The sequence below is a fragment of the Podarcis erhardii genome (genome assembly GCF_964252035.2).
Source record: "Podarcis erhardii genome assembly, chromosome: 6".
Classification (NCBI taxonomy): Eukaryota; Metazoa; Chordata; class Lepidosauria; order Squamata; family Lacertidae; genus Podarcis; species Podarcis erhardii.
The window spans coordinates 85,089,424-85,115,876 of record NC_138510.1 but is presented as its reverse complement, the minus strand read 5'-3'; the positions used below and the strand labels follow the sequence as shown (position 1 = coordinate 85,115,876).

Genomic DNA, 26,453 nt, shown 5'->3' with positions numbered 1-26,453 from the left:
AGGCATGAATGGGCTTAGGCTGTTATGATAGAACAGTGTGATTGGGCATGATTTCTTTCACATGTTCTTACATATTTGTATTCTTCCAGATAGAGGCAGTCAATAATATTCAAAGCAGGTAGGTGAAAGGATTAAATGATTTTAACCTAAACATAAGTTCCCACTCTTAAAAATCCAGTCTCCCAATTTCCCCACTTCCCATCTAGCAACTCTTCACAATAAAGGGCTGCAGTCCTAGTTTAATTTTCTCAGGAGTAAGCTCCGTTGAACCCCATAGAAAGTTACTTCTGAGTGCCCATGTTTAGGATTGCACTTTAAAATGCCACATGAGAGGTGGCCCACCTGCCCACCTGCCACCCTCCCCATGTATGTATGTATGTATGTATGTATATATGTATGTAAATAATATAAGCTTAGCAGGGGTTCAGGGCAGGCAGCAACCATAAAGAGAGGACCCAGGATGTGCAGTCATATTTTTCCTGCCTTATCCACAGGGTTGGGGGGTAGTGTACTGGGGATGGGGAGCCCAGTCAAAGCGTGAGTATTTTGACCACCACTGAGGCCACCATTCTCCCCACCCCCTCTGTCCAAACCAATGATTTTTGTTTTAAATCATGAAAATACTTACCCTGTCAGCTGTGGTTCAGACTACATACCACACCCTCCAATTGTATCTCTCTCTCTCTTTCTCAGATGGTGGTAGTTCTCAAAATAAAGTAATATGCAAAAACACTGCAGATAGCTCAGACTGCAACCAGTTGGATTCCTGTCTTGTTCTGGGACCTTTCAGCCCAGGGGGAAAAAAAACACTGCTCATGCTCACAGCGTTGTGCATTATGATTGGCCACAAGTCATCCATACCCTCCTCCTCTATAAACATTTTACGGTCTTGGTTTTGGCAAAACGGCTAGTTCTGAGAAGCAAGACACCCTAGTAAACATGTGCTGATATATCACATGTTGTGCTTACCTGCTTGCTTTTATTCCCTGAGAACAGAGGATACAACCTTGACCCCAGTACTAATTTGCTATTGGATATGTGTTTAAAAGAGTGGATTGACTGATTTGAGAAGACTGATAGAAACTAGTTGGAGAGCAATGCTTCTGTGTAACTGAAATTAGAAGCATGGAAACAATGTGAAAGACAAAGGGGGCACAGAATTCTTTGAGGGCCCCAAGTGAGATATCTCTGCTGCAGGGACCTAAAAGTGTCCCACACTGAGTGAGATTTTAAGTGTCCCTTCCTTTAAATATCACTCAGACATTTACTACAGACGCACACTGAACATCCCTCCCATTCATATCTTTCCTTCCTTCCTTCCTTCCTTCCTTCCTTCCTTCCTTCCTTCCTTTCTTTCTTTCTTTCTTTCTTTCTTTCTTTCTTTCTTTACCTCCTCTGCACCACTGCAAATATCCCAGCCGCTTACATGCCCTTTAGCCCCATAAACGTCCACCTCAGCCTCCTCCAACTCCCTGTCCTCTCTATAGCTTTCTCCTCTCGCCATCACTGGAGGCTGAATACTTTCTCATGCACACCTCCCTCCCTCTTATTCCTCCAAATATCTCATTCTCTCCCAGCCTGTTCTACTTGCCCCTCCCCAATCCCTTTGCTTTCTCTCTGGCCTATTATCAGAGAACTAAAACTGTGTTTTAACCTGCCCTTCTGTGCTTTCCTCCCTATCCATCCCCCAGTCACACTGTTTTCGCAGAGCAACCTCACACCTCACCTGCCTTTAGAACCTTGGAAAAAAACAGCCAAGGAAAACAGAGTGATGGCACTCCTCTGGCAAGCTCCAAAATTAGAAATCCCTACATGCCTTTACTGCTTTGTCCCACAAGTCTTTGAACGAAACAAAAACAAAAAATCATGCTCTTGTAGGATGTTTACTGCCCTTCTGGGATTTGAATCTTGTCTGGCTTTTCAAAGCCCACAAGCCTCTCCTTGCACATGCATTCAAACAAGAAATAAACAGACCCTTAGGCAAAGTAATAAGTATTGCATGAAATACTACCGTACTTATCAGCATGCACAAAGAATAAAGGTTCCGTTCTATCTAAAACCTTAGCAGCAGAGACTGGGAGGGTTGACAAAGACACAGACCTGTCCAGTTTTTATCTCAGAAGAATGCTAATGCAATTTCTTAATGTCCGCCATGCTTTGTCATGGTGTTGTTACCTATCAAGTTTATTTATTTGATAAAACTTGTGTGCCTCTTGATTGGAAAAGAAAGAGAAAACAGCTGAACCGGCCAAACCTTTGCTGCTCAGCTAGGTACCCGTCATCAGCATCTTACATAGTGAGCTCTGTTGCCATAGAGACAAATGTCAGGACCTTTTGCTACCCCTGCTTGGCTAGATGCCACATCATCCTAGGATGGAGAGCAATAGGCCAAGGGTGTGTGTGTGTGTGTGTGTGTGTGAGAGAGAGAGAGAGAGAGAGAGAGAGAGAGAGAGAGAGAGAGAAGAGAGAGAGACAGTCAGACAGACAGAGTTGGTACTGGAAACTAGACTCATAAGCTAAAGTCATGGTTTGGGGATTTTGGAAACTTAATGGGGAGACAAGATCTGTTGGAATGTTAACACTGTGAACCCTTCCATCAGACTGTTTATATGTATAAATAAAACTGAATCCTAAAGACAGCACGGTCTCCATTGACCTACATTCCCAGGAAATGGAACCCTGGGGTAAGCACTGGAACCCCTGGGGTTTCTTGTCGCTTGGGTGCACGCAACAAAGGACAGAAGTAATTCTTCTCTCCAACTCTCCTCTGCCTTGCCTTGAAGTTCTGCATTTAATCCCCATCCCTCTGCCTTCATGACAGTGGCTCTCTTCCTTGCTGCTGGCATAAGCTTCTGTCTAGCTTAGAAGCACTCAGTTGTCACCTCATTCAGCTCATGTGGTCCTGGCCGAGAGAACAGCCTCAGGCTCCGTTCTCTCTGTCCTTCCTTTCACCCTCCATTCCCATAGCTCTGCTGGTGCCAGGAAAGGACGAGGAAGATTGAGCTAGGCTGCTGTGAGCAATGCCAAGAACTGACACTGAATGTCTAATGGCAGCAGGAAACTGCGTGGATGCAGTTTTTGTGGCTTGTTCTGCATCTGAACCTGTACACATGAAATGAGACAGTGTTGTCCAAATGCCTTTATTGGTGTTTCATGAATGACCCTATGTAGGCTTTAAAAACAAAACACTTCCACTAAATTGAGTTGATTGCATGCACCTAAGACAAAGAAAAGGGAGGGTTCAAAATGTGTTTGTCCATCCAAGATCTAAATATGCAAAGGATCTGGGAACAGGTTAGCGATATCTGTGACTGTACTGGGTGATCAGTCATGGGCTTTAGAAGCCTTCTTGGCTGCATCTGCTTGATGGCATGTGGAATAATGCACTTGGCAAACCAAGCAGAATCTTAATCTGTTTCCTTCATTATTTGTTTTAAAGCAAATTGCTAGTCTTTGTGGCTGCAGAGAAAACCCTGGAAGTTTGTGATCACTTTTTGCTGGAAACACAGAAGACAGTAAAAATCTGAGTGGGGATTCTAGTGGCTAGCACACAGTGACAATTTAGAGCCCCTTTCCAAAGATCCCAGTCAATATTTTCCTCTCCGTGTTCTGTTCTCCTACACCTTGTAATTCAGGGCCAATGAACATAAATGAGGGCTGTGGCTGCATCAATTTGTTTCTGCCAGTCACATGCAGCTGTTCCCATGTGCAGGCCAGCATGACATCTGAGTTGGTAGCAGCACATTGTCATCATTCCTGTGTGTAGCTGCAGCTGCAGGGAGGCTTAAAGTTGGAAAATGCAATGGAAAACAAGCAAGGGGTATGCAACTGATGGTTGATCAATGGAAATATGGAAAGTTGTTTGAGTAGAAAAATGAATGTAGTACAATAGGCTAGTTAGAGAAGTAATTATGCAGGACATTAATTTATTCCCTTAAGTGTGGGGTTTTCTGAACAGCATTGTCAAAGTACTCATTCATATTTTCAGAAGGGCCACTTCCCTGTGGCAGTTGTGTGTGGCAATTGTAATTATTGGCTATGACCTCATTTGCATGCACACTTTCCCCATGGTGTCATCAAGTCATATCCCTCCCCTCTCAACTCCAAAGTGAAGGCTGCGGTCCTACTTGGATTTAACCTTGAAGCAAGCCTTCCTCCCCCACACCCCAACATAGTAGCACTTTTTTAAAAAAGCAAACTTGAATGCTGTGTAGAGGGAGAAAGCCAAGTGAAATGAAAGGAGAAGGAAGTTGTGTGTTGTTCTTTTGTATTTCACTGCTTAGCTCTCCAGAAAAGCAGGCAAGCTGCTATTCAGAGCAATTGGTGAAAGGGGGGGCAGTAAATTTGGGAAAGGCGGGGGACCCTTGGGGAATGTTCTCTTACTTGTTTCTTTATATTGGAAAAATGCCAAGACAGCAGCTAGGATGTGGAGGGTTGTTGGAGAGATGGAATTAGAAAGTGCAACTTGAAGGGACTCCGTAAAGCGGAATGAGAAGGGAAACCCAGAATCCTGAACCCGCTCCTCATCAGGAGGGGGAAGAAGTAAAGCAAACTGAGTGACAACAGTGAGCAATTAAACTGCAAGCCGGCAGGAATGCTGGTGCCTTGTGCATTAGCTTTCTTGAATGGGAAAGAGCATGCGTGCACACACCTCATTCAATCTACAAGGCTGGCTCTGCTGGGGGCAGGCAGATGACATGCCGCTACTGGCCAGCCCCAAACATGCAGATTCTGCTAGCAGCAACAGGCAAACCATTTCTCTTGCAGCTGCCATGTCTAGGCATCTGACTGTGCAAGGTGGCAAGTAGCACCGTGTCCCCACCACTGCCACAGCCACAGTGAAACAGTCTCCTTGCTGGCTTTGCCACCATCATGATGCTCTGTCCTCTCCCTTTCTCCTTCCAGCCAATTGGAAGAATGGAGAGGGAGAAGCAGTACAGGGAAAGCAAATAGCTCAAGGAACTCATAAAGCAGCTTGGTGCTCTTTCAACCTCCATTCTTTTTTTATAGAGTGGCAGCTTACTCCACCCAGGAATCGAGAGAGCTGTTTCATCCAAGTGCCCAAAAGCCAGCTCAAAGAAACAATAGCCAGCGGCCAGCAGCAGCTGTAGTTGTGGTTGTGTGTGGAAGCGGGGGTGGGGGGAGGTGTGCCCTTCATTTGCTACCTAAAGCAATTTGCTTGCTTTCTTTCTCCTCTTGATGAGGAGCAATGCTCAGTTTGCCTCATTATAGATTCCGCTCTCTTGAGAAGTAATAAAACAATCTAAACCTGCAAACAGAAAGTGTTTGCTTAAAGGCAAGGGGCTCTTTAAAAACCTCGGCAGTGGTTTGCTTGTGTACACTAAGCAAGCTAGTGCTGCAGTTGTGTGTTACAGAAATATTGCCACACATCTAGTGGGGAAATAACCAAGGTGAAAACAAACAGCCTGGAATACAAGCAGCTTTATGAGGACAAAGTCTGGACACGCCATGACTTGTTAGCTGCCTTGAGTTCCTCTGAAAGTAGGCGAGATACACGTCTTTAAAAAATAAAGCCAATAAACATTTAATTTCCTCCTCCTATTGCAGTCACCTGTAACCGCCCAGAAAATCTAAGATTTCAATCCACAGCATCTCCAGGTAGAGCTGGGCGAGACCACTGTCTAAAACCCTGGACAGCTGTTGCCAGTCACTGTAGACAAAGTTTGACTTCGTATATGACGGCTTCCTATCTGGGCAGTATGAGTGTAGCTCGCCCAGATGATTTGATTTCATATAAGTTAAAATTGCAATATATAGCTGGTAGCAGTTTTGCACCTTGAGTACACTTCAGGCACCACATTGTCCAAGAACTGTAGAATTGTCTGTTTTCCTCTACTCTCCTATTCTGTCTTGCTGGTTTGGTGGTTTGTGGTGTATATGTTAGACCAGCTATAAGGACAGTACACTTTTCAGGTTGCATCCAGCTGAGTTCTGCTGAGAGTATAGCAACTAGAACTATGTTAGTCATGTCCATTACCTTCAGTGGGTCTGCTCTGAGCATGGCTAGCTAGCATTGCATGCAATCCCGTATTTTGTATTCTGCTGGGGCAAAAGGCTTTGGTTTCCTGAATTGCTCTGTGTACATGCAGCTGTTCTACATGTAACTTCTAGTATTACATCTTTTTAATATTCACTAAGTCTTTCCCTTCCAAAGCAGACTTTTGTATCTTTCTTTCAGCTAGGGCACTTAACAGATCCCATCAAAACATTTAAGGGTGTTAGGTAAGGATGCCTTTTGGCTGCTTTATTATTTAATTTCTATTTAAATAACCTGGTAACCACTCTCCATAACCTCGACTTCCACCCTCCGAAGTTAGCAAACCGGCACATCACAGCTCTGCTTTAAGCAGATGACGCAGTAATACTATCCAGAACCCCCGTAGGGCTTAGAAGAGCACTAAGAAAAATAGCTGCCTATTGTGAGACGGAATGCCTCAAAATAAATTATCAGAAGACCAAAATTCTTGCTTTTGGTAAAAAACCAAAGCTCAGAAACTGGAAAGATCAAGGCTAAAATTTAGAACAAGTCTCAAACTATAAATATTTAGAAATGGCGGTCCAGGCATCAGGATCCAACAAAATTCATATTAACTCAAATGGGTGTGCTGGAGAAAGATCTGCAAATGTTATCCTTAATTTTTTTAGAACTCAAGGGGGTTTTTATGTCCCTGTGGCACTAAATATATAAAGCCAAAATGTTGGCACAGCTACTTTACGGATCCTTTCTGGGCCCGCCTCCTTGTTCATTCCCCTTGAAAGTGTGCAATCCAAACTCCTCAGAGGCCCTTCTACAAGTTCCTAGATGCGTTGCAAATGCATGGGTCAGACTAGAAACAGGGATGATGAAAATCAAAGCTCATGTTAGTCTAACATCAATATATAAGTGGCTAACTCTGAAACTGCTCCCCCGAGGAATAGCCCCATTGATTCTGAGTACCAGTTTCAGTCTGGCTGGCAGACAGCAGTCTTAAACACTCTTCAGAAACTGGGCCTTGCTCCCCAAACCCTCATAACTATGAGCCTGGGCCAATCTAGATCCGTGGTTAGGCAAAGAATCATGGACATAGAGAGACAACAGGACTGTACAAGGGTCCCCGATTATAAAATCATAGAAAACGGGAGATACGTAGCCGCTTCAGCAACATATCTCTATTCCCTCGCATCCAGAAACGCAAGAAGGGCTTTCACTCTTGCTAGAAGCTTGGCCTTGCCCTCACCGGTTCTGGAAGGCTCCTATAGAAGTGTCCCGTACACACAGAGACTTTGCGCCTAGGGGAAATAGGAAGCCCTAAACATATATTTTTTAGATGTCCTTTTTTCTGATATTTGTAGAAACACCATTGACCCTTTGCTGAAGAGGCTCTCCGATCTTTCAGAGAAGTCTAAACTTAATTCTCTCCTCTTAGGCAAAGATCACAAGACGACCTGGCTGGTAGCCAGATTCTGCGCCCAGATTTGTAGGCACAGATCATCCTCTAGAATAAAATAGCTTACTAGGGAAGATCTGAAGTCGCCCTTTGGGGCACCTCAGGGTCAATTTTTATGGTAGCCCAAATCTCAGTTGTACGGGTATATGTATATATCTCAATTTTAACTCATGAGCTATTGCTGCAATCTGCTCTAATTGTATATTTTATCTTTATGGACGCTGTTTTTATTGTGTTATGCTAGCTGGTCGTTGACCGTAATAAGTTATCTATCTTATCTATGTTGCTTTCAGAAAGGGAGTGGTGGTGAATTTTCCTTCTGCCTGGCTCGTTCATTTCCCCTTACTGATTAAAATCAAGGCATTCTATATGCACTGTCCAGTTAAGCCGTTAAGCCGAGTGAACAGTTGTAAAATGCCTTTTCTGTAGAGCATAGATGCGCGTTGTGTGAGTGAAGTAATGATTTGTCACATCTAGCATTGCAGCTTCCTATGCAAAATGTCATTTCATGACTGGCAGGTTTTAGATATTTGGGAATAAATTGTTTGCTTTAAAGAGGCGTAAATCCTGGGTGATATCATTGTGAAAGAGAAGGAGACTGGATACTGTGCTTCGCACATTGCAAAGCTGGTTGTTGTATGCCAAGCAATGATTTGTTCACCATATGTAATTAATCAGGCATGTTTTATTGAAGTTCTGTAGGGAGAAATTTAACTAAATTCTAGTCTTTATCAGCCGGACGAATGAGAGATGGCCCACTGTGTATCTTTGACTCATAGACGATTGTTTCAAAGAGCCATATTGGGTTTTAATTATCATGAGAGAACATTTAATTCAGATTTCATATAACAGTACCTGTTGTAAAAAAAAGGATACAAATTCAATCAAGGATGTAATCTGCCAGATGCTGCTGCTATTCAAATTGTATTCAGTTCAGTGGGACTTGCTGCCTTCCTGTATTCCATTCAGGTTGTATTAAAATGAATAGAAACTGTGTAGCAGTAGTACTTGTAGCATAGTCGCTGGTGATGTAATCTGCTTGCAGACACACAATATGACGAGCAGTGACTTCATTTGACACTCTTCTGAATGTTTTCCTGTTTAGATCTGTATATTAGAATCTAAGGGCCCATTTACAGCTGATCGTTTCCCAAAATGGAAATAATTTTTATGTTGTGTAAGCTTGCCTCTCATTTGTCATGAATGCATTCGTTTGAGAGCATTCTGCTTTGAGGTTTTTGGATATGTGTAATTGCGATTATATGTTTAGTTGAAAGACTTTCACATGTGAAGGAATTCACTGATAATTGGGGGGAGCAGCTACCTACCATGCAGTTCATGAAGTAGCCTACCATTTAGTTTTTGACTTCAGTTTGTAACAAATGGCTTATTAATTATTTCAACTAATTAATTTTAAAATAATCTGCCTATTGCCCATGTGATGAAAAATTACTATGATTTTTAGCAAACTACTACTACTTGAGAACAAATAGTTGAATTGACATCAGCAGCAGTTATCCAGTGGCATTTCACAGGTGAATGAAAGCAGGAACACAGCAGTAGTTAACACCTAGCTATCTTGTCCAGCATTCTTTTCCCCACAATGACCAGCCCAGATACCTATGAGAAGTCCACAAACAGGATATGAGAACAATAGCCATTTTCTGCTGTTGTACCCTAGGTACTAGTATTCAGATAGATGCTCCTTCTGGTCCTTGAGGTAGCCTATAGTCATTGTTGATAACTTATCCTCCATGAATTTGTCTGATTCCCTTTACAGGCTGTCTAACCTGGTGGCCATCACCACATTCCATGGTTGACATTAAATCAGGGGTGGCCAACTTATGTTTCATGTCCACGGCTTTATTGACCCATGGTCAGCCCTCTGGGGTCCCAACTGTAAAAAAAGAACATATTTTTTGTTGAGTCACCATTTTTTATTTTTGTACTGTGGACATCACCCATCTTCAGATAAAGAGTCCACATGTTGCTATATTTAAACTTGAAACTCAGGGCTACTTTGACTGGGTAGTGTGTCCTAGACATGGACCTGTTTTAATTCTTTTATTACCTTTTTAACCTAAAGTGCCGAGCCTATTTTGGGGCCATTATATGCTTTATATACATCCGCATTCTAGATTTCCGGCGCCGACAACTAATTCTTTACATTATTGTCTTAGGGTAATTTCAATGTCATAACCCCAGTAATATGGCTTTGAATTTTGTTTGGTTGCGTGTCTCTAGTATTTTTGTTTTATCCTGCTATGGCTGTGTTTGATTGATTGATTGATTGATTGATTGATATTTAAACTTTTTCTCTGCCTTTGATTTTTTTTCTAAACAAAACTTTCAGGCTTTCTAAAGCATATATTACATTGGTTGTGTAAAAAGATGCTGGAAGATGATGCTGGTCTTATTAATTATTTGCTTGAATTGTTTTCCTGGAGAGAAAGAGAGAGTGTTTACCTGTACATGAATAAAAGTTTTATTATATTAAAGGCTGCCTTTCCTCTTTCTAAAGGAAGGAGCTTCGGCACGGAAGACCCAAACCCCAGCAGCTCAGCCTGTGCCAAGACCAGGTAAATCTACCTTTTAAAATCAGTATTTCATGTGTATGTATTTATTAATTCATTTGCAGTGTTTATATCCTGTTCTTCATTAAATATTTTCAAACTCAGAGAAGGTAACAAAGTAATAAAATAAAAAGAGAAAAACAGTGTGTAAAAATTGCAAAATCATATAAACAAAGCTAATAAACAACAAATGAACAATTCTGACATAAGAAGCAAAAACTACAGTGACAAAAATAAAAATTTCTACTTTAGCCAGATATCTAAGTAAAAATGCCAGCAATGCAAGACATTCAAACAAATTAAGCCAGCAATGGACTAGGAATAATTCTCATCCCATTTTCCACCAAGGCAGCCTATTCACTGCTTTTCTCTCACACACAACAGACTCTTACTCTGTGGCATTTGAGCATCTTAAGACCTTTCTCCCTCACTCTTTAACCCATCCAGGCTCTTAACCTGAGTGGTATGTATCCTTACCCATAAGCACTCACAGCAAGAAGCTCTTATGTCTTGTCTGCAGGAAGCAATAGAGCACAAAATACATGACCTGGCTTTAAATCCGCACTGATTTTAGTATGCATTAGTTGTAGAAAATACTTTGGTCTCTGGCTTTAAATAGTTAGCCAGGGGTTTTTAACAACCACTATGTCTTGCACTAAACACCTCTGGGACATACAAATATTTCCAGTGGTGAATGGTGATTGAACCTGAGTTCAATGTTCAATCAGAACATGTCAGTACTATAGTGTTTGGTTTGCTGAATCGCAAAGAATTATGGCTGTTGTAGTTTGGTGAGGATTCCAAAACTATTGTTAGAGACCCCTAGACCTCTATGCAGAACTACCACTCCCAAGGTCACTGCACAAAACAAGTGTCTGGCTGTTTAAATTCAAGCTATAAGGTAAAGGGACCCCTGACCATTAGGTCCAGTCGTGACCGAGCCTGGGGTTACGGCGCTCATCTCGCTTTATTGGCCAAGGGAGCCGGCGTACAGCTTCCAGGTCATGTGGCCAGCATGACGAAGCTGCTTCTGGCGAACCAGAGCAGCGCACGGAAACGCCGTTTACCTTCCCGCCAGAGCGGTACCTATTTATCTACTTGCACTTTGACGTGCTTTCGAACTGCTAGGTTGGCAGGAGCAGGGACCAAGCAACGGGAGCTCACCCTGTGGCGGGGATTCGAACCTCTGACCTTCTGATCGGCAAGTCCTAGGCTCTGTGGTTTATCCCACAGCACCACCCGCGTCCCATTCAAGCTATAGTGGATGTCAAAACCCTTGAGGTTTATGCTGACAATTAACAGCAACTATCTCTTGAACTGATGCTAAGAGTGGATGCCATGTAAATACTGCAAGGCCATGTGAATATTTTTAGCACCAAACGGTGACTGGATCGTGATGACAGGCTGGGAAAAGAATAATCCTGTTAAATAGGTACTAAGTAGGTATAGAATAAAGAGAAGTTAGGATAATAAAATAATGGGGGGGGGGATTCAATGTGAATTGGATCAATTTGTTAGGCATCTTCATTGCAACAGCTCCTTGTGCCCTCCTAATGGAAATGACTTTACACTTTTCAACTTTTCCAGATGCAAAATTCGCAGGAATAGGTGTTTTTGTTTGGTTTTGCCTTTGCTTTAAAATGAGCATCATCTAAAAGATATTTTAAGATGGAATGCTAATGTAGTTAGACTGGCATGGTATTGGAATTTTTTACTGGTTATGTTATCTTTGCAGCTATGTGCCTATGCTTAGAAAGGTCATACTGCCTGTCATATTTATCTCACCAGGCTGTTGAGAATAAGAATGTGTTTGGAACTGACAGGCAATGATATGAAAAGGGTAGAAATAGCAAGAGCAGAAATACATCTGGATAAGCCGTTGCACATGGGGGTCACACTGCCAGATGCGATTTCACACATATTAACTGAAAGGCCTGTACAGGCCTTCGTCAGTACAAAGGGTGGCCAATATCACAACTGACCTTCCATCCTGCAAGAGTACAAAGAAATAAGCAAAGTGCCATGAAGCATCTGAAGAAAGCATTCCCTCAGGATTTCACTACAAAATGGTTTAATTTCTTTAGTAGTCTTATATATTTATACAGTACCACCAGTGACCATGGGATCTTAACAGAGTTTCATAGGCAGTGTACTATGAAATTTGAAGTCAGCGTTGATGCAATCATGAAAGCACTTAGTAAAGTAAGTGATTATATAGCTGCAGTTGTCCTCTTAAAGTGTGATGGGTTATGCCAACAATTGCCCCTTTACATTGCAACACTGCAGGATGATGCTCTCATGTCCCTTCAAACCTCAGGCGTACTTAAAAAGGTAAAGGTGAAGGACCCCTGACAGTTAAGTCAAGTTGCATACAACTCTGGGGTTGCGGTGCTCATCTCATTTTACTGGCCGATGGAGCTGGCATTTGTCCGCAGTTTTTCCGGTCATGTGGCCAGCATGGCTAGCCGCTTCTGGCGAAACCAGAGCAGTGCACAGAAACGCCACTTACCTTCCCGCTGGAGTGATACCTATTTATCTACTTGCACTTTGACTTGCTTTCGAACTGCTAGGTGGGTAGGAGCTGGGACCGAGCAACGGGAGCTCACCCCGTTGCGGGGATTTGAACCACCAACCTTCTGATCAGCAAGCCCAGAGGCTCAGTGGTTTAGACTACAGCGCCACCCCAGTCCCTCAGGCATACTTAGGATTGGGCAATTGCCTTTCCCAGCTGCTCATCTTTTCCCAGTGATGGTGCTGAGACTGGGAAGAGATTTCCTCAGCCCTCGGGCAAGAGTAGTCACCCACAGTGCACCACCCCGCAGTGCTGGGAAGTTGTGAGTTGCACTCCATTTTTGTAAAACCTGAAAAGTTACTTGTTGGGTGTTCAGTTGATGAGCTTTCATTTGCTTCCTCAAAGTACAACATTTGATTCTGAACATTTGCTGAACTGGGTAATTTCTTTCATTGTACTATATGCCAATTGTGTTCACTGCTAATCAGAATTTGTAACCAACATCAAACCCAGTCTTAAATTTCCTGGGTTAGAATAAAATCCACGTTTCTGGTAACTGTTGGTGCAGACACAAATGTTCCCCTGCTGGGGGAAATTATGAACAAGTTCTTAAGGATGTAATCTCACCACACTGTAGAAACAAAATGTCATGGCATGTGCTATGCTACTGTGATTCAGAAGAGGAAAATATTGTCCAGTGTATCTCAGAGAATGGATTTGAAAATATGCAGAAAATAGTTTTTGTCCTTGTTAGTTGCCTGCTCTGGTATCTCATGCCAGGATCACAAGAGTTGTGAGTGCTCCTTAGAACTCACATTTCTACTGCAGCATTAATGCAAATAGTAACCAAGTGACACCATGTGGAAGTGAATTAAGGATTTATTATTCCAGACTAATAAATTTGACTAATCTTACCCAGAATCAAAATTTGTTATATAAAGCAATGATTTTGTGATTTCTTTTTCCTCTGCACAGTCTCTCAAGCAAGACCACCTCCAAACCAGAAAAAAGGTGAGTTGCTTCTAATTTTCTAAGCCCTTTAATCATAAACAGCCTATATTTTGTGGCAAGTACGAAGTAAGGATTTACAATTAGTTCTGCATTCTTTCATATTTTTTTAAGCTGCAGAGCAAGGGATAATAATGATGATGAGAATGGCATTTTAAAAAATTATGTCTTTGTTTTGTTTTTTAAATTATCTCTCTACAGGATCTCGAACACCCATCATCATTATTCCAGCAGCTACCACCTCTTTAATAACTATGCTCAATGCAAAAGATCTTCTGCAGGATCTAAAGTAAGTAGCTGAGTAAAATATGTTTCATAAAAGTCAGGTGTAAAAAAAATGTAGCTGAAGTTATAAGTTATTGTAGAAACAGTGCGTGTTATTTTATATCAGCGGCATTTTAATTTTTTATGCCAAAATTGGTGACTACAGCATAGGTTCCTTAGCTGAAACAAAAGAAACACAACAACACTATGATTGTGAGTTCTACAGAACCTCTTAATTTCCATGCAGAAAGCATATGGACACCAGAGGTACACTCAGATCTGAACAAAAATATGGATTTGCTTTTTAAAAGCCTTTTTTTAAAAAAGAAAAGTTTAGTTTAGGTTTTCAGCCTTTCCTGTTGCCTTTTGAGGCACACTTCGTGTTGTATTGTAGGTTGGTTGATGTATTGATTCACAAATCAGTACAGTGGTTGAACCCTGTGTGCATAGGCTCTGCTTTTGTATATTGTATGAATTTTAATTTGATTTATATTTGTAATGTTTTCCTTTACATTGTGCTTAAACTTTAGGTTTTAGTTTTCAACATCAAAATAATAAGATTATAAATAAAAAATGTGTGGCAAGAAGAATCTCTCTCCTAGACTTGGTAGCTGGAATGCGAGCAAATCAGACATTTGCAGCTTTTGTATTTGAAGTTCTGCCCTTCTTTCTACACGTCTTTTATGGTCCTCAGGAGGCTGCAACTGTTTCTGTACTTCTATTAGTCCTATCCCTTTATCATCCCATGAATGCAGTGTTTTGCCACTAAAGATTTGTGACCTTGAGGAGCATTTCTTTGTAGTCTGTCAAACCAGTGTGTGACTGTCATGACTGGCAGTCTAATTTTCATCCTCTGTCTGTATATTTTACACCCCCAAATTAGAGAAGGAAAATCTCACCTTCCATTTAAATTAGTTTGTGCATCCAACTGTGTTTCCTGTTCTCTCTTCTGTGTGTCACAGTGGGTTTTATCTCTGTGAGATACAATGATGAGAACAGCAAACATGATCCAAGTCGTCGTGCATATTCTCATAAATGGTGTGGACAATGTACCTTGCTTTGTTTTTTGGTAAGAGCATCTGTGGAGCAACTAATTAATAAAGATCTAAGTGACAGGTATGTTAAAAAAGAACAATTCTTATAACACATGGTTTTTATTATACTACTTAAGAAGTCTGGGAAATTGCCAACATCTCAGTGTCCTTCCATATTTTGCTTATCTAAAATTTGTGAATTATACTTTGACCCGGTGTGGATGAAAAAATAAGTCATCTCCTAACAATACTGAACCACGTCACTCCAAGTCTATTGGTTAGTTTGCCTGTTCAATTTCTTCTCTTGTGAGTCCCAAACCAAACCAAGAAAGGAGGTTGGCTTCTTAGTTAGGAATTCCTGGAGCGTAACGCTTTCCCATCGTTATGTTCACAAGTTTTGTAATTGGCTGCCTTCACCCAGTGGCATGTTACCCATGTTGGGAAAATGTCATAGTTCTCCACTTATTGCAGGAAGTGCTGAACTGAAGAAAAGAATATGGAAGGCTTTAAAATGCATTTTCAAGGAAATGCTGCTAAGTTGAAAGTAATTAAAAATGAGGGACGTGGGTCAGCTAACGTTCAGATACCATGTTTTCTAGTGTGCACAAACAAAAATGTTGAAATTGTGCTTTGGCACCTTTATTAATAAAATAAAAATATTGTTATTGTTATTATTTTTCAGAAACTACTTCTGATTTGCATTTTATTGTATTTGTCCTCCTAGAAACTTAATTCCAGCGATAATAAGAGTTACTAGAATTTGTAGGCGGACAAAACTAATTTGATTGGGGTTTAGAAAAAACACACACGCTTAGCTCACTCTCATCTTTATTCTGTAAACTGCCCTAAGATCTTATGATGAAGGAAGGTGGGGGGGGGAGAGATGGATGGATGGATGGACAGATAAATAGACAGGCAAAATTGCCATTATTTATGGATTTATTTTCTTGAGATGATAAAAGTAAGTTATTTTGTTTGCTTCTTATTGAAAAGGTACTCATAAATGGCAGGTCTGGAGTTCATATTTTCCTTAATTCATCATGCTTCTCCAGGTATCTCATCAAAGAGCCAGGTTTAAGGCATCATAAGTGTTAACCTTCAATAAACTTTTCCCCCATAATGCAAAGGAGATCAGTATGTGAATATTAATAGTGCACTTTCTGTGTTCGATTTAAAAGGCAGAGATTGTCTTGATCGTTAGCTCAAAAAGGAAGTAATTGGTCAGTAATTGTACTGCTATTGACCATTTCTAAGAAGAAACTATTTATTGCTTCTGAAAGCAAAGAAATTCAATAAATGCATTGTTTAGATATGATGTTTGTGTTCAGTTGTTTATATTACTAGAACCTAAAATGTACGTATTGAGATTTGGCAATGAGCTGTCTAACCATTTCTTTTTCACCATATTTATGCTCCTAATGAGTTGCTGTCATGAAAACCTCTCTGGATTCGTCTAATTCAGATTCCTTCTTTTACTCGAGTTTACCTTCCATGGCACTACTGAACATTATCTTCCATGCATCTAAACATGTCATGAAATGTACTTTTTTTTTTTAACACCATTTTTCTTTTTCTTTAACCCTGTAAAGCATCATTCATTACATACCAATATATGTAAATTATTTGATGCATGTCAATTAACAGAGTTTGAGTTCTTCTCTTCTGAGAGACATCAAGCAGTTGATACGGTAGATCCTTGCAACCAAAATGAACTGTAAGATTAGGCTCCTAGGCATGTAGGCTTTTTTGCAAGTCTGCCAAGTCATCCTTGCCTTTAATAAAAACTGAATCCTGTGAAATGTTACAAACTAACAAATTTATTGTGGCATAAATCTTTGTGGACCACAGCCCACCTACATCTGACAAAGCGAGATCTGGCTCACAAAAGCTTATACTGCGATAAATTTGTTGGTATATAAGGTGCCATAGGACTTTTTGTTACTTTTCAGGCATAGACTAACACACCTATCCATCTGGAATTCATTTCTAGTGACACCCTTTGTGGTGTAAAATATCCATTTAAATAGCATGCATGTCTCTATTTTTTTGAGTAGTCTAGAGATTCTGAAATTATTTTGATCGATTTAGAGGCTCTGTTAGCTTGTATTGTTCAGTGATTCCCCGTGATTCTGTCCAATTTCTGATTAATCTCTTGACTACGTAATGTCTGCTTTACCTTGAGTGCACCAAATCAATTAGTCCCAGTCTGTTTATTTTCTCGCCGTGCTTATATTTAAGGTTTGTGCCATCTGATGAAAAGAAAAAGCAAGGTTGCCAGCGGGAAAATGAAACTTTAATACAGAGAAGGAAAGACCAGATGCAGCCTGGTGGAACTACAGTCAGTGTTACAGTACCGTATCGTGTGGTTGATCAGCCTCTAAAACTTATGCCTCAAGATTGGTAAGGAGGGTGAAATTTTGCTGCTGTTGCTGTTTCCCTACTGCTGACAATAGAGCTAGGATACAGCCCCCTTGAAGCCAAGTACTGTCCACTTACTTTCATTTCTGGAAATAGCCATTCTGGCATCATACCTTCTCATTGAATATTTGATTGCTAACATGGCTGTGTCAAATGGGCACAATCCCAGCACATTTCCGAGCACAATTCATAGTGTTAGTGCTGACTTTAAAAGCCCTAAATGCCCTTGGCCCAATATACCTGAAGGAGCGCCTCCACCCCCATCGTTCAGCCCGGACACTGTAGTCCAGTTCCGAGGGCCTTCTGCCGGTTCCCTCCCTGCGAGAAGGGAGGTTACAGGGAACCTTGCAGAGGGTCTTTTCAGTAGTGGCACTCGCCCTGTGGAATGCCCTCCCATCAGATATCAAGGAAATAAACAAGTATCTGGCTTTTAGAAGACATCTGAAGGCAACCTTGTTTAGGAAGTTTTTAGTGTTTGATGGGTGGGGTGGTAATGATGATGATGATGATGATGATGATTTGTTACTAAGAGTGTTCCTTCAGGACACTCATGAAGAGAGCACTGAGTTATAGGTCCTCTTAAACTGCAAAGTTCCATAGTTGTCTGGGTCTACAAAATCCACAATGGCCATTGTTTTTTCCATGAAAAGAGCATTATGACAGTGGGTCACTTCTAATGTGATTAGCAGAAAGTATGTTTCTTTTTCCTAAACTGCAAACAAAACTATCAACTCTCTTGGGGGAATGCAAAAGAGAGATTCTCATGACCTTTTCCTCCCTGCTTCCAAATTCTCCTTTTTCTGTGCTCATGGTGACCTGTCCAGGTCATGGTTCAGTATGGATTAAGATTACATGATACAGGAAGAGTGGGAGCTTTTTGGCGAGTATTTAAAGAGATACAACAAGCAAATAAATCTCCAAGTAGGGTTAGAAATATAAGCAGCAGTTAAAAACAGTATGATAAAAGTCTATAATGATTTGGGTGATACCTCGGTTTTCAAGCGTTTCGGAAGCTGAAAGCAGAAAACCCAGAAGTAATTGCTTCTGTTTTCGAACGCGCCTCGGAAGCTGAACGGCTTCTGCTACATTTTATTCTTTTTTTCTTCATTGACTTTGCCAACTACCCTTTGCGCCTCTGTTGTTGAAAGTTTCGGAAGTCAAATGGTCTTCCAGAACAGATTATGTTCGACAACCGAGGTACCACTGTATTAAAAGGAGATGCAGCAAAAAAATGAATAAATAAGGAACCATGGGAGGGTGGAAGTCTTTTGATATGAGATTAACAAAAGAAACTGTAATATGTGTATATTAAGTCTGTGAAAATGCATAAATAAATTCAAATAATTCTCCACTGGAACTATTTCCTATCTTAAGGAACAACAATAAACTCTTTCCAACTAAAAGAGAGGGGGGGGGGAGGGAGAGGGAGAGATATTACATGTGCAGTCCGTATTCCTGGTTAGCTTTGTTGTTGAAGATTTCCAGGCATTAGTTTAATGTCTAAATACATTTAATAAGACTGGGATCAGATATCCACAAGACATGAACAGTTCAAAGTTCTTATGCAGTGGAGAAAACTTTATGTGAATAAATTCTTAGCTTTTGGAACATTGCAGGAAGTAAAAGACATTTTAAGCTGAACATTGTGGTATTCATTGTTCTAATATTTCTCTTTTTAGGGATCGTGTTGTGGCTGTGTTTGTACAAGGTCCTGCTTGGCAGTTCAAAGGCTGGCCATGGTTGCTACCAGATGGATCACCTGTTGATATTTTTGCAAAAAGTAAGCCTTCATTTTCAGCCAGCTAATTCTCTGCCACGTGTTTTAATTATGAATTATCAACATTGTATTATTTTGATGGAGGCGTTAACTCACCCGCCACCAATCAGCAAGGCTGGTTTGGTAGCACAGAGCATCATTTGCTGAGGGAACTAGTTTGCTGTCAAGCTTCTCTGAAGGAATGATGAATTGTTATTTTTGCTGGGATTCACATAAGGTCAGGCTGAAATCTAGAAAGAGGACCAGAGTGTAGGGAAGCAACTTTTGAGCTTCTTTTCTCATCTGTAACTCAATACAAACAATTGCTTCTCCCACAGAACAGCTTAAATCTCTCTTTAATCTTCAGAACTGTTCATCTCGCCTGCAACAGTGTGCACATACACAAACTGAAAAATCTGGACCTACGCATGAGCATCCAAGGATCCATTTTCATCTATGTTGCCAGGGAGAAATGTTTGCAACTCTGCCTACTAAAACCTCCTGACATAGAATAGTCAGGCATATATTCCATTAATCACTTGCAGCTGAACTTCTTAGTATTGAAGTTTCCCATCCGTTATTTTAGATTAGAACTATGTCCCTTAGCCAGCACACTTGCATCATTGAAAAACAACGCAACAATCCAGTTCTGCCGAACTTCCATCTTCCATCGTATACACTCAAGTTCTTACGAGAATCAAAATTGCTGGGACAAAATGGTACTCTGGGAAGCATTAGGGTTTAAATGAAGCTCGTCACTCCTGACTTTCATACATGCAGAGAAGCTCAAAGTTCTTCCACGAGGAAACTGGCTTTCTTCCACAAGGAAGATTAACAGAGATTTAGAATTGTTTGTTGTAGATTGAAAGTTCGGATAAATAAATAAATTGAAAGCTGATTGCTGTAAAATCCAAGAAAAAGTCTAAATGTATCATGCAAATCCGGGATTAGACTCCCATCTAGATAGAGCACATCAGACTATTTCTCAGTATCTCACAATAACACTTTATGCTGGCTGAAATCCTATAAAGTGTCACTTGAACAAAGCTTAAAATAGTACTCTCTTTATCCTATGTTTTCCAGGCTACAGCGCTTGACCTCTTGTGAAATAATTTGTTTATTTTTGGACCATATACCAATTGCTTTTGTCGAGAATAAATTCTTTTATCCTTTCATTTCAGAGATGTCTGTATGGAAGTAGATATTTTCAGTGCAGAGTTCCGTATTTTGGCATTTTAACCAATATGAATATTTTATCTGAATGTCATTTTAAAGGTCTACTTGCAATCACATGTTAATGCAAGTCTATTGAACTTGAAGGTCACTTTTAGTGGATTGATTCTTGTTCAATACATTTTGCTCCTAACTCAAAGGATCTGTTTGACATTCATAGATTTCTTTGTAAATGCATATATCCTTGATATACTTCGTGTACTTCTTTTAAAAGGAAAGGTTGGTATAACATAGTATGATAATAATATTTTTATTATAAATGCTAGAAGATGTCCTAGATACATAAAGTTGATGTACTTAAAGGATTTTTAGTTGAAATTCCACCTTCAGGCAGTTTGTAATACTGGTTGCAAGTCCTATGCATTTTGTGTGTGTGTTGTGTGTAAAATATAGAAGCAATTAGATAAAGATTTCCATGGTTCGATATGGTGATCTTAAGATTAAGTTTGTGGGTGATATGCTATGGTGGGGCTATCACTTTACAAACTCTGCCATGTGGTTAAGACTCATATTACAGAGGTAATATTTTTAAGTGCCACTCTAATGTAGTGTTGTGACATCTGAAATCGAGACTTGGTTGAGATCTTCAGAGGGCATGTTTTAATGCAGTACTTCCATTTTTTTTAAAGTGGACCTGGATGAACTGAAACAGCCTCTTTGGAAACAAAACATGAGCACACTGACTTCTTATCCAGGATAATTGTCCCATTCACTTTGCTGTACTTCTGCCTCAGAGACTGCTGACAACAGCATATCATTTCTATAACTTATCTGGCACACATACCCCACAGCAATACTCATGAAGCAAATTCCTTTAGCCTGAGGAAAAACAACAAAACTATATATAACATGGAAGCTAAATACACTTTTAAAAATATTTCCAAATTGGTAGTCTTGGGGGCTGATGTGTTTTGTTTTCTTTTCTTTTCAGTTTTTGGTGATGGGGGACGCACTTCTGTCAAAGTACTCTGAAACACCAAAGTTATGGGTTAGCTCCAAATGTCACCATCCACCTTTTCATGTAGTAGAGGAGAATATTTTTGCTTATCCCCTGCATCTCCCCCTTACTATTCCAGAATGCCCCCCCAGCAGATTTTCAGAGGGTGCAAGGAGAAGTGGGAATCAGGCAATGTGCCCCCGCTTCAACGGGCAACCGCAGTGTGGACTCAAGCCATAGCTTTTATCCAAAAATTTGTGATTTGTGATCAACAACAAATAGGATGAATTGTAAATGATTCTGAATCAGTTGAATTAATCAGTAAAAAAACTTACAATGGACTAAAATGGGGCCTCCAATTAATTGGGCAGCTAAATCTATGTCATTTTTATTACAAGCCATTATAAAAACTGCATGTAGCCAGTAGCCTTTTAAAAGTTTCATTTCCCTTTTACGTCACATAGGAGGGAATGCTGCTTGTAAGATGATGCCTGGTTCCACACATATATGTATCCAAAAACCAAGAAACTGTGTGTCCAGCTTCAGAAATACTATTTTTTCATATTTGATATTTATTCATTAAAATATTCATTAAAATGTCTTTCAATTAACTTTTATTTGATTGGATTGTGGGCCTAACAAAAATGCAAGCCATTATATTGGAACAGCTCCTTAGAATAAGGACAGAAATCAGAGTATTCTTCTAAAAACTCGTGACTCGGAAGTTGGGCAGTAGGGATAGTTCACAAGGGCACCATAGTTGCCATCTTAAGCTCCTAGGTGAATCACAGAAATGAAGCCTAGCTGGGTGTACAGCGATATCCCTACACACTCCTGTGGCAGCTGGTCTTGTTGTGTCTTCTGTTTCAGAATCGCAGTCACCCAAAATGAGTTTGGGTGTTAAGAGTTATTTTAATTGCGATATCTTTTTTCTCTCGTTCCTTTCTTTCATAGTTAAAGCTTTCCATCTTAAATACGATGAAGTCCGTCTAGATCCAAATGTCCAGAAATGGGACGTGACACTGTTAGAGCTCAGTTACCACAAGCGGCACTTGGACAGACCAGTGTTCCTGCGTTTCTGGGAAACATTGGACAGGTAAAATCAGTAGGGGGGGGGGAGAATGCATTTATATTTTTAAATAAAAGCCATCTTTTGAAACTGGCAAGCTATTAAAAACAATAGTCAAATACCCACCACATAAGGCCAGTTTGCTGCACTGTTGCAAATTACATATTAATTAGCTATACACAAGAACATCTATACTGATTGGGATTACTGCTCACTTCTCTCATACCCTGCTCTCCAACCTGTACCAATAGCAAATGCAAAACTACATATTTTTAGCATTTTATCTAGGGATGTAAAACATTTAGAGCAAAGATACAGCAGTATGATTATCTGGAATCGGTCATATGGAGTCGATTACACCAGTTTGGAAAAGACACGCAGGTACCAAACCATTTCAAAGCACCTTTTAACCTTAAATGGCTTGGGACCAGAATACCTGAAGGACTATGGAATGAACTTGCCCTGTCATTAAGAGGGCATATTTCAGGGTCCCCCATCATCTAAAGTAATGCAGGTTGTGATTAGAGACAAGGTCTTTTCCATTGTAGCAACCTGTTTGTGGAACTCCCTTTCTATAGAATTTTGTTGAACAAGGTCCCCGACACGCGCCCCCCCCCCGCAAGAACCGAGCGAGGCTCTTTTGGGTAAAAAAACCCCACTGGCCTGTCTGATCCGAGCACGGCACCAAATGAAGCAAATAAGTGCTCGCGAAGTGTTTAAAATATAGATCAGCCAGACAGCAATTGGAGAATAAGAAGGTGAGGTTTATTGCCAGGCAATAAGGACCCAGTTGGAATATTTTCCAAAGAACTGGGACCCCGATTGACAGAAATCCAGAGGTCTTTATACCTGAGCAGAACACAGCAAATCATTGATCATGAGACAATCATGAGGGATTCACAATATTGTCAGCGAGAATCAGCCAATCAGCAAGCGGTTGTCACGCTACTTGACCCCTGGTCAAACCTTGGTCAGCACCGGATTCTAGTTCTGCTTTCCGATGCTTGCAGTGACGCTCTGTCTAACCTTTCCCCCAATTATGACAGGACAGGGAGCTTGGACATTCTGTGGTTTTGCTCTTCCTGTTCTGTAGATTAATTTAGCCTGTATCTGAGGGGAATTTGTATCAGAATCTCTGATTCATGTCTTTCCCCCTTGTCCGGGGTGCACAGATGTTTAGGGGAAAGGTCGGTTCCTAACTTTTTGCCGTTTCAAGCAGTTTGCAGCACAGCTTCCCTTTTGATTCAAAATGGATTATAAAGTACTGTAATCCTTGATTTGTATAAGCATATTTGGATATATATTGAATATATTGGTTTCTGATAACTGATTATGTGGATAGCATAGGGGTAGCCCTTCTCCCTTGCCTCAACACCACATCTGTGTCATTCAGATGATGGGGGGCAGTTGGAACAGATGATAGCTAGTTACACATGCAAAAGGAGGGGAAAAAACAATTTATTGCTTTACCATTTTCCTTAGCTTAGTTTCTTACATCTTGGGTTGTTAACACCACTTTTGCAAGAGAGAGAGAATGCATGCCTAAATTTACATATTTATGCAGCTGCTGCAAGATTCTATAATGGTGATTTTTCTTTACATTGCAGGTACATGGTAAAACACAAATCCCACTTGAGATTCTGAATTCTTGACTGCCATTTTGTTTTCTCAAGCTTTGGATTGAGAACTTTGAAAACTGCTCTGGTCTACAGAGAGGAAGGAGTTCTCCTTGCCCGCATTTGTCAAGAACATTATACAGATAAAGAAGGGAGTCATTGTTCAATCTTTTTATAAGACCTTGTTGGATCATCATGTTGCAATGACAAGCCCGCAGCCAGTCGTCATTACAAGCAAGGGATTTTGCTTAAAACTATTTTTTAATAGCATAAACCTTCTAGCCTGCAATTCAAATGTATATTTTGATAGCAAGCCATTTCTTCTCCATTTTGTTAAACTAGCAACATTTTTACAATAACGTTTCTGTTCATCAATAGGATATAGGGTGATTTTCATGAAAGGTTACGAACTTGTGTGTGTATGTATATATAGATATAGAGATAGATGTTCTAAACCACTTCGCTTCTGAGCATAGTTCTTGGTTCTTTGCTTTCTCGTTTCACTTGTGGAAAATCTTTTGATTTGATTGGTATTATCTTCTAGTCTAAAGAACTCTAGGAACTGAGCAAAGTGAAGACTGCTTTAGATGAATCAAATTGTCATTCTGTATATGTACTGTATATTCTTTCAGACTTTGGAAAAGGGGTGAATAAATCCAAACTGGCTTTTTTTGTTATGATGATAGTTTACCAAAACTGTAAAAAGAGTAATTACGAATACATTTGAATTTTAAACACCCTCCTTGCAAATTCCCTAATTTAAAACTGCATGTGCATAATCCTCACATGGAGGTGTATATAAAACTCTACACACACAAGAGTTTCAGGGCATCTGGGATTTTTAAAATCTGAGTTGGCAAAATAGAATAATAGAACCAGTTCTTTGAATTCCAATACATGAAGACCATTTTTTCGTTAGACTTTGTTCTTAAGTTACCTTGGCAGTATGGGAAACATAGCAAGCCACGCAGGGGGATCCCATTTTTCGAAGTTCAGTGCTGGCATAAGCGAGGAGATGCAGTGCAGATTCTTCCCACGGGTCCAGGGCTTTTCTCAATATCACGGGGATGTGCAAAGGAATGGCATCCCACTCTGCCGGAGTAATGTAGGAACCCAGTCTCAGTGCCATAAGAAGTTCAAAGTCACCCAAGTTCCAATTATAGCTGGTTAAACCAGTTTTTCAGCATTCGCATGAGATAGAAACTTTTCAGTAACCAAAGAACCTGTTTGCTTGATCAGGAATGAGCAAAGGAGAGGCAAGAAAATACTGATATTTCTGTGAGTCTGTATTTTATAATATAGTTGCTGAATGCTGCATACCAGTGGACACACAAAATGATCCTTCAACATTCAGTTTCATGTGGATTTTTTGAGATGAAGAAACTACGTATTTCTGTTTTTCAAATCCAGAACCATGTTTTTATGCTGAGTGTCTGAGGTCTGACAGAAGTAAAATATTCTCCATATTCTTCCTTAGTTTTGCTTTTATTTCATTTTCCGACTGGTTCTTTGTATATTGTTTCCTAATGAATTGTTAAGGCTTTTCTTACTATCTCCTTCTTAAGATGCAGTTGAGATCTAAATGACTTTCTGAATACTTTTCATATTTATTTCTAATATACGGAGACTGTGACTTCTATTTTGTTGTAGTTAGAGCAAGTATCAATTTTTCAGCCTTTCAGTGCTTTTTTTAGTGATGTTAAGAATTCGCAATGGTAGTATTTTTGAAAGAATATCACAATAGAACTAGATGAACTAAATCAGGAATGGAATGTGTTTTTAAAATAAAATGGGGTTTCAGAAATCACTCATAACACTGACTTTTCCAGCACTTTTATTCAGCACTATGAAGAGCCAGAGCTGCTCTTAAACCTAAATGATGGGGTGCAATTAAAACTGCTGTTTGTACACTCTGTATTTTTCTTTTTTTTTACTTATGAAAAAAGAACCATACAATTTGGAGATTTTATAAGTTTGTAGAATTGTGATTGTAACACTGTCACATTTTTGGAACACAGATTACCTTGAAATAGAAACTTCATTGGAAAGGCAATGCAATGTAAGAATCACATGATCAAAATGAGTGTGTGGCTCCCCCCCCCCATTTTAAATTTACATCAACCCTAAGCTGGGCTTAGACTTGCCCCAGGTCTCCCAGTGAGCTTCCTGGCTCAGCAGAGATTTGAACCTGGGTCTCTGCTGTCTTTAGATCACATTATTCTCCTGTAGGGGTGAATGTGTTCCATGTTATGGGTTGTCTGTGCCCATCTCTTCACTGGCAGGAAGTAAAATCTATTAGAGAATTTATCCTGGGAAGTGAGACAACCCCCTCCAATTACACTTCCTCCAGCATTTTTCCCCCTCTAAGAATTCTGAGCACTGTAGTTTATCCCTCACAGAGTTATTATACCCAGCAACTCTGAACAAACTTTCTACTGAGCTATCCCAGATTAAGCTGCTTCGAATGTGTGATAAAAATATTGTGTGTATACAGCCTTAGTGTATAACGCTGTAACAACTGGTTGAACACTTAAGAAGGCAGCAAGCTCAATGAGTATCTCAACCCAATCTTTGACTCCTTAATA

The 26,453-nt window shown here is 40.2% G+C and overlaps 1 protein-coding gene and 1 long non-coding RNA gene across 2 annotated transcripts in view; one reads left to right on the top strand and one right to left on the bottom strand.

Moving 5' to 3' along the window:
* The window catches only part of CDC73 (cell division cycle 73), a 109,809-nt gene extending 84,465 nt beyond the window's left edge, over positions 1-25,344 (top strand). The window contains exons 11-17 of the mRNA XM_081866007.1: positions 9,970-10,027; positions 13,509-13,544; positions 13,743-13,830; positions 17,078-17,239; positions 18,937-19,037; positions 22,138-22,279; positions 23,860-25,344. Coding sequence (XP_081722133.1) covers positions 9,970-10,027; positions 13,509-13,544; positions 13,743-13,830; positions 17,078-17,239; positions 18,937-19,037; positions 22,138-22,279; positions 23,860-23,896 — 624 coding nt within the window. The 3' untranslated portion in view covers positions 23,897-25,344. The remainder of the gene's footprint in view (positions 1-9,969; positions 10,028-13,508; positions 13,545-13,742; positions 13,831-17,077; positions 17,240-18,936; positions 19,038-22,137; positions 22,280-23,859) is intronic.
* The window catches only part of LOC309344027, a 347,184-nt gene that overhangs the window by 262,647 nt on the left and 58,084 nt on the right, over positions 1-26,453 (bottom strand). The gene's annotated exons all lie outside the window — the stretch shown is intronic.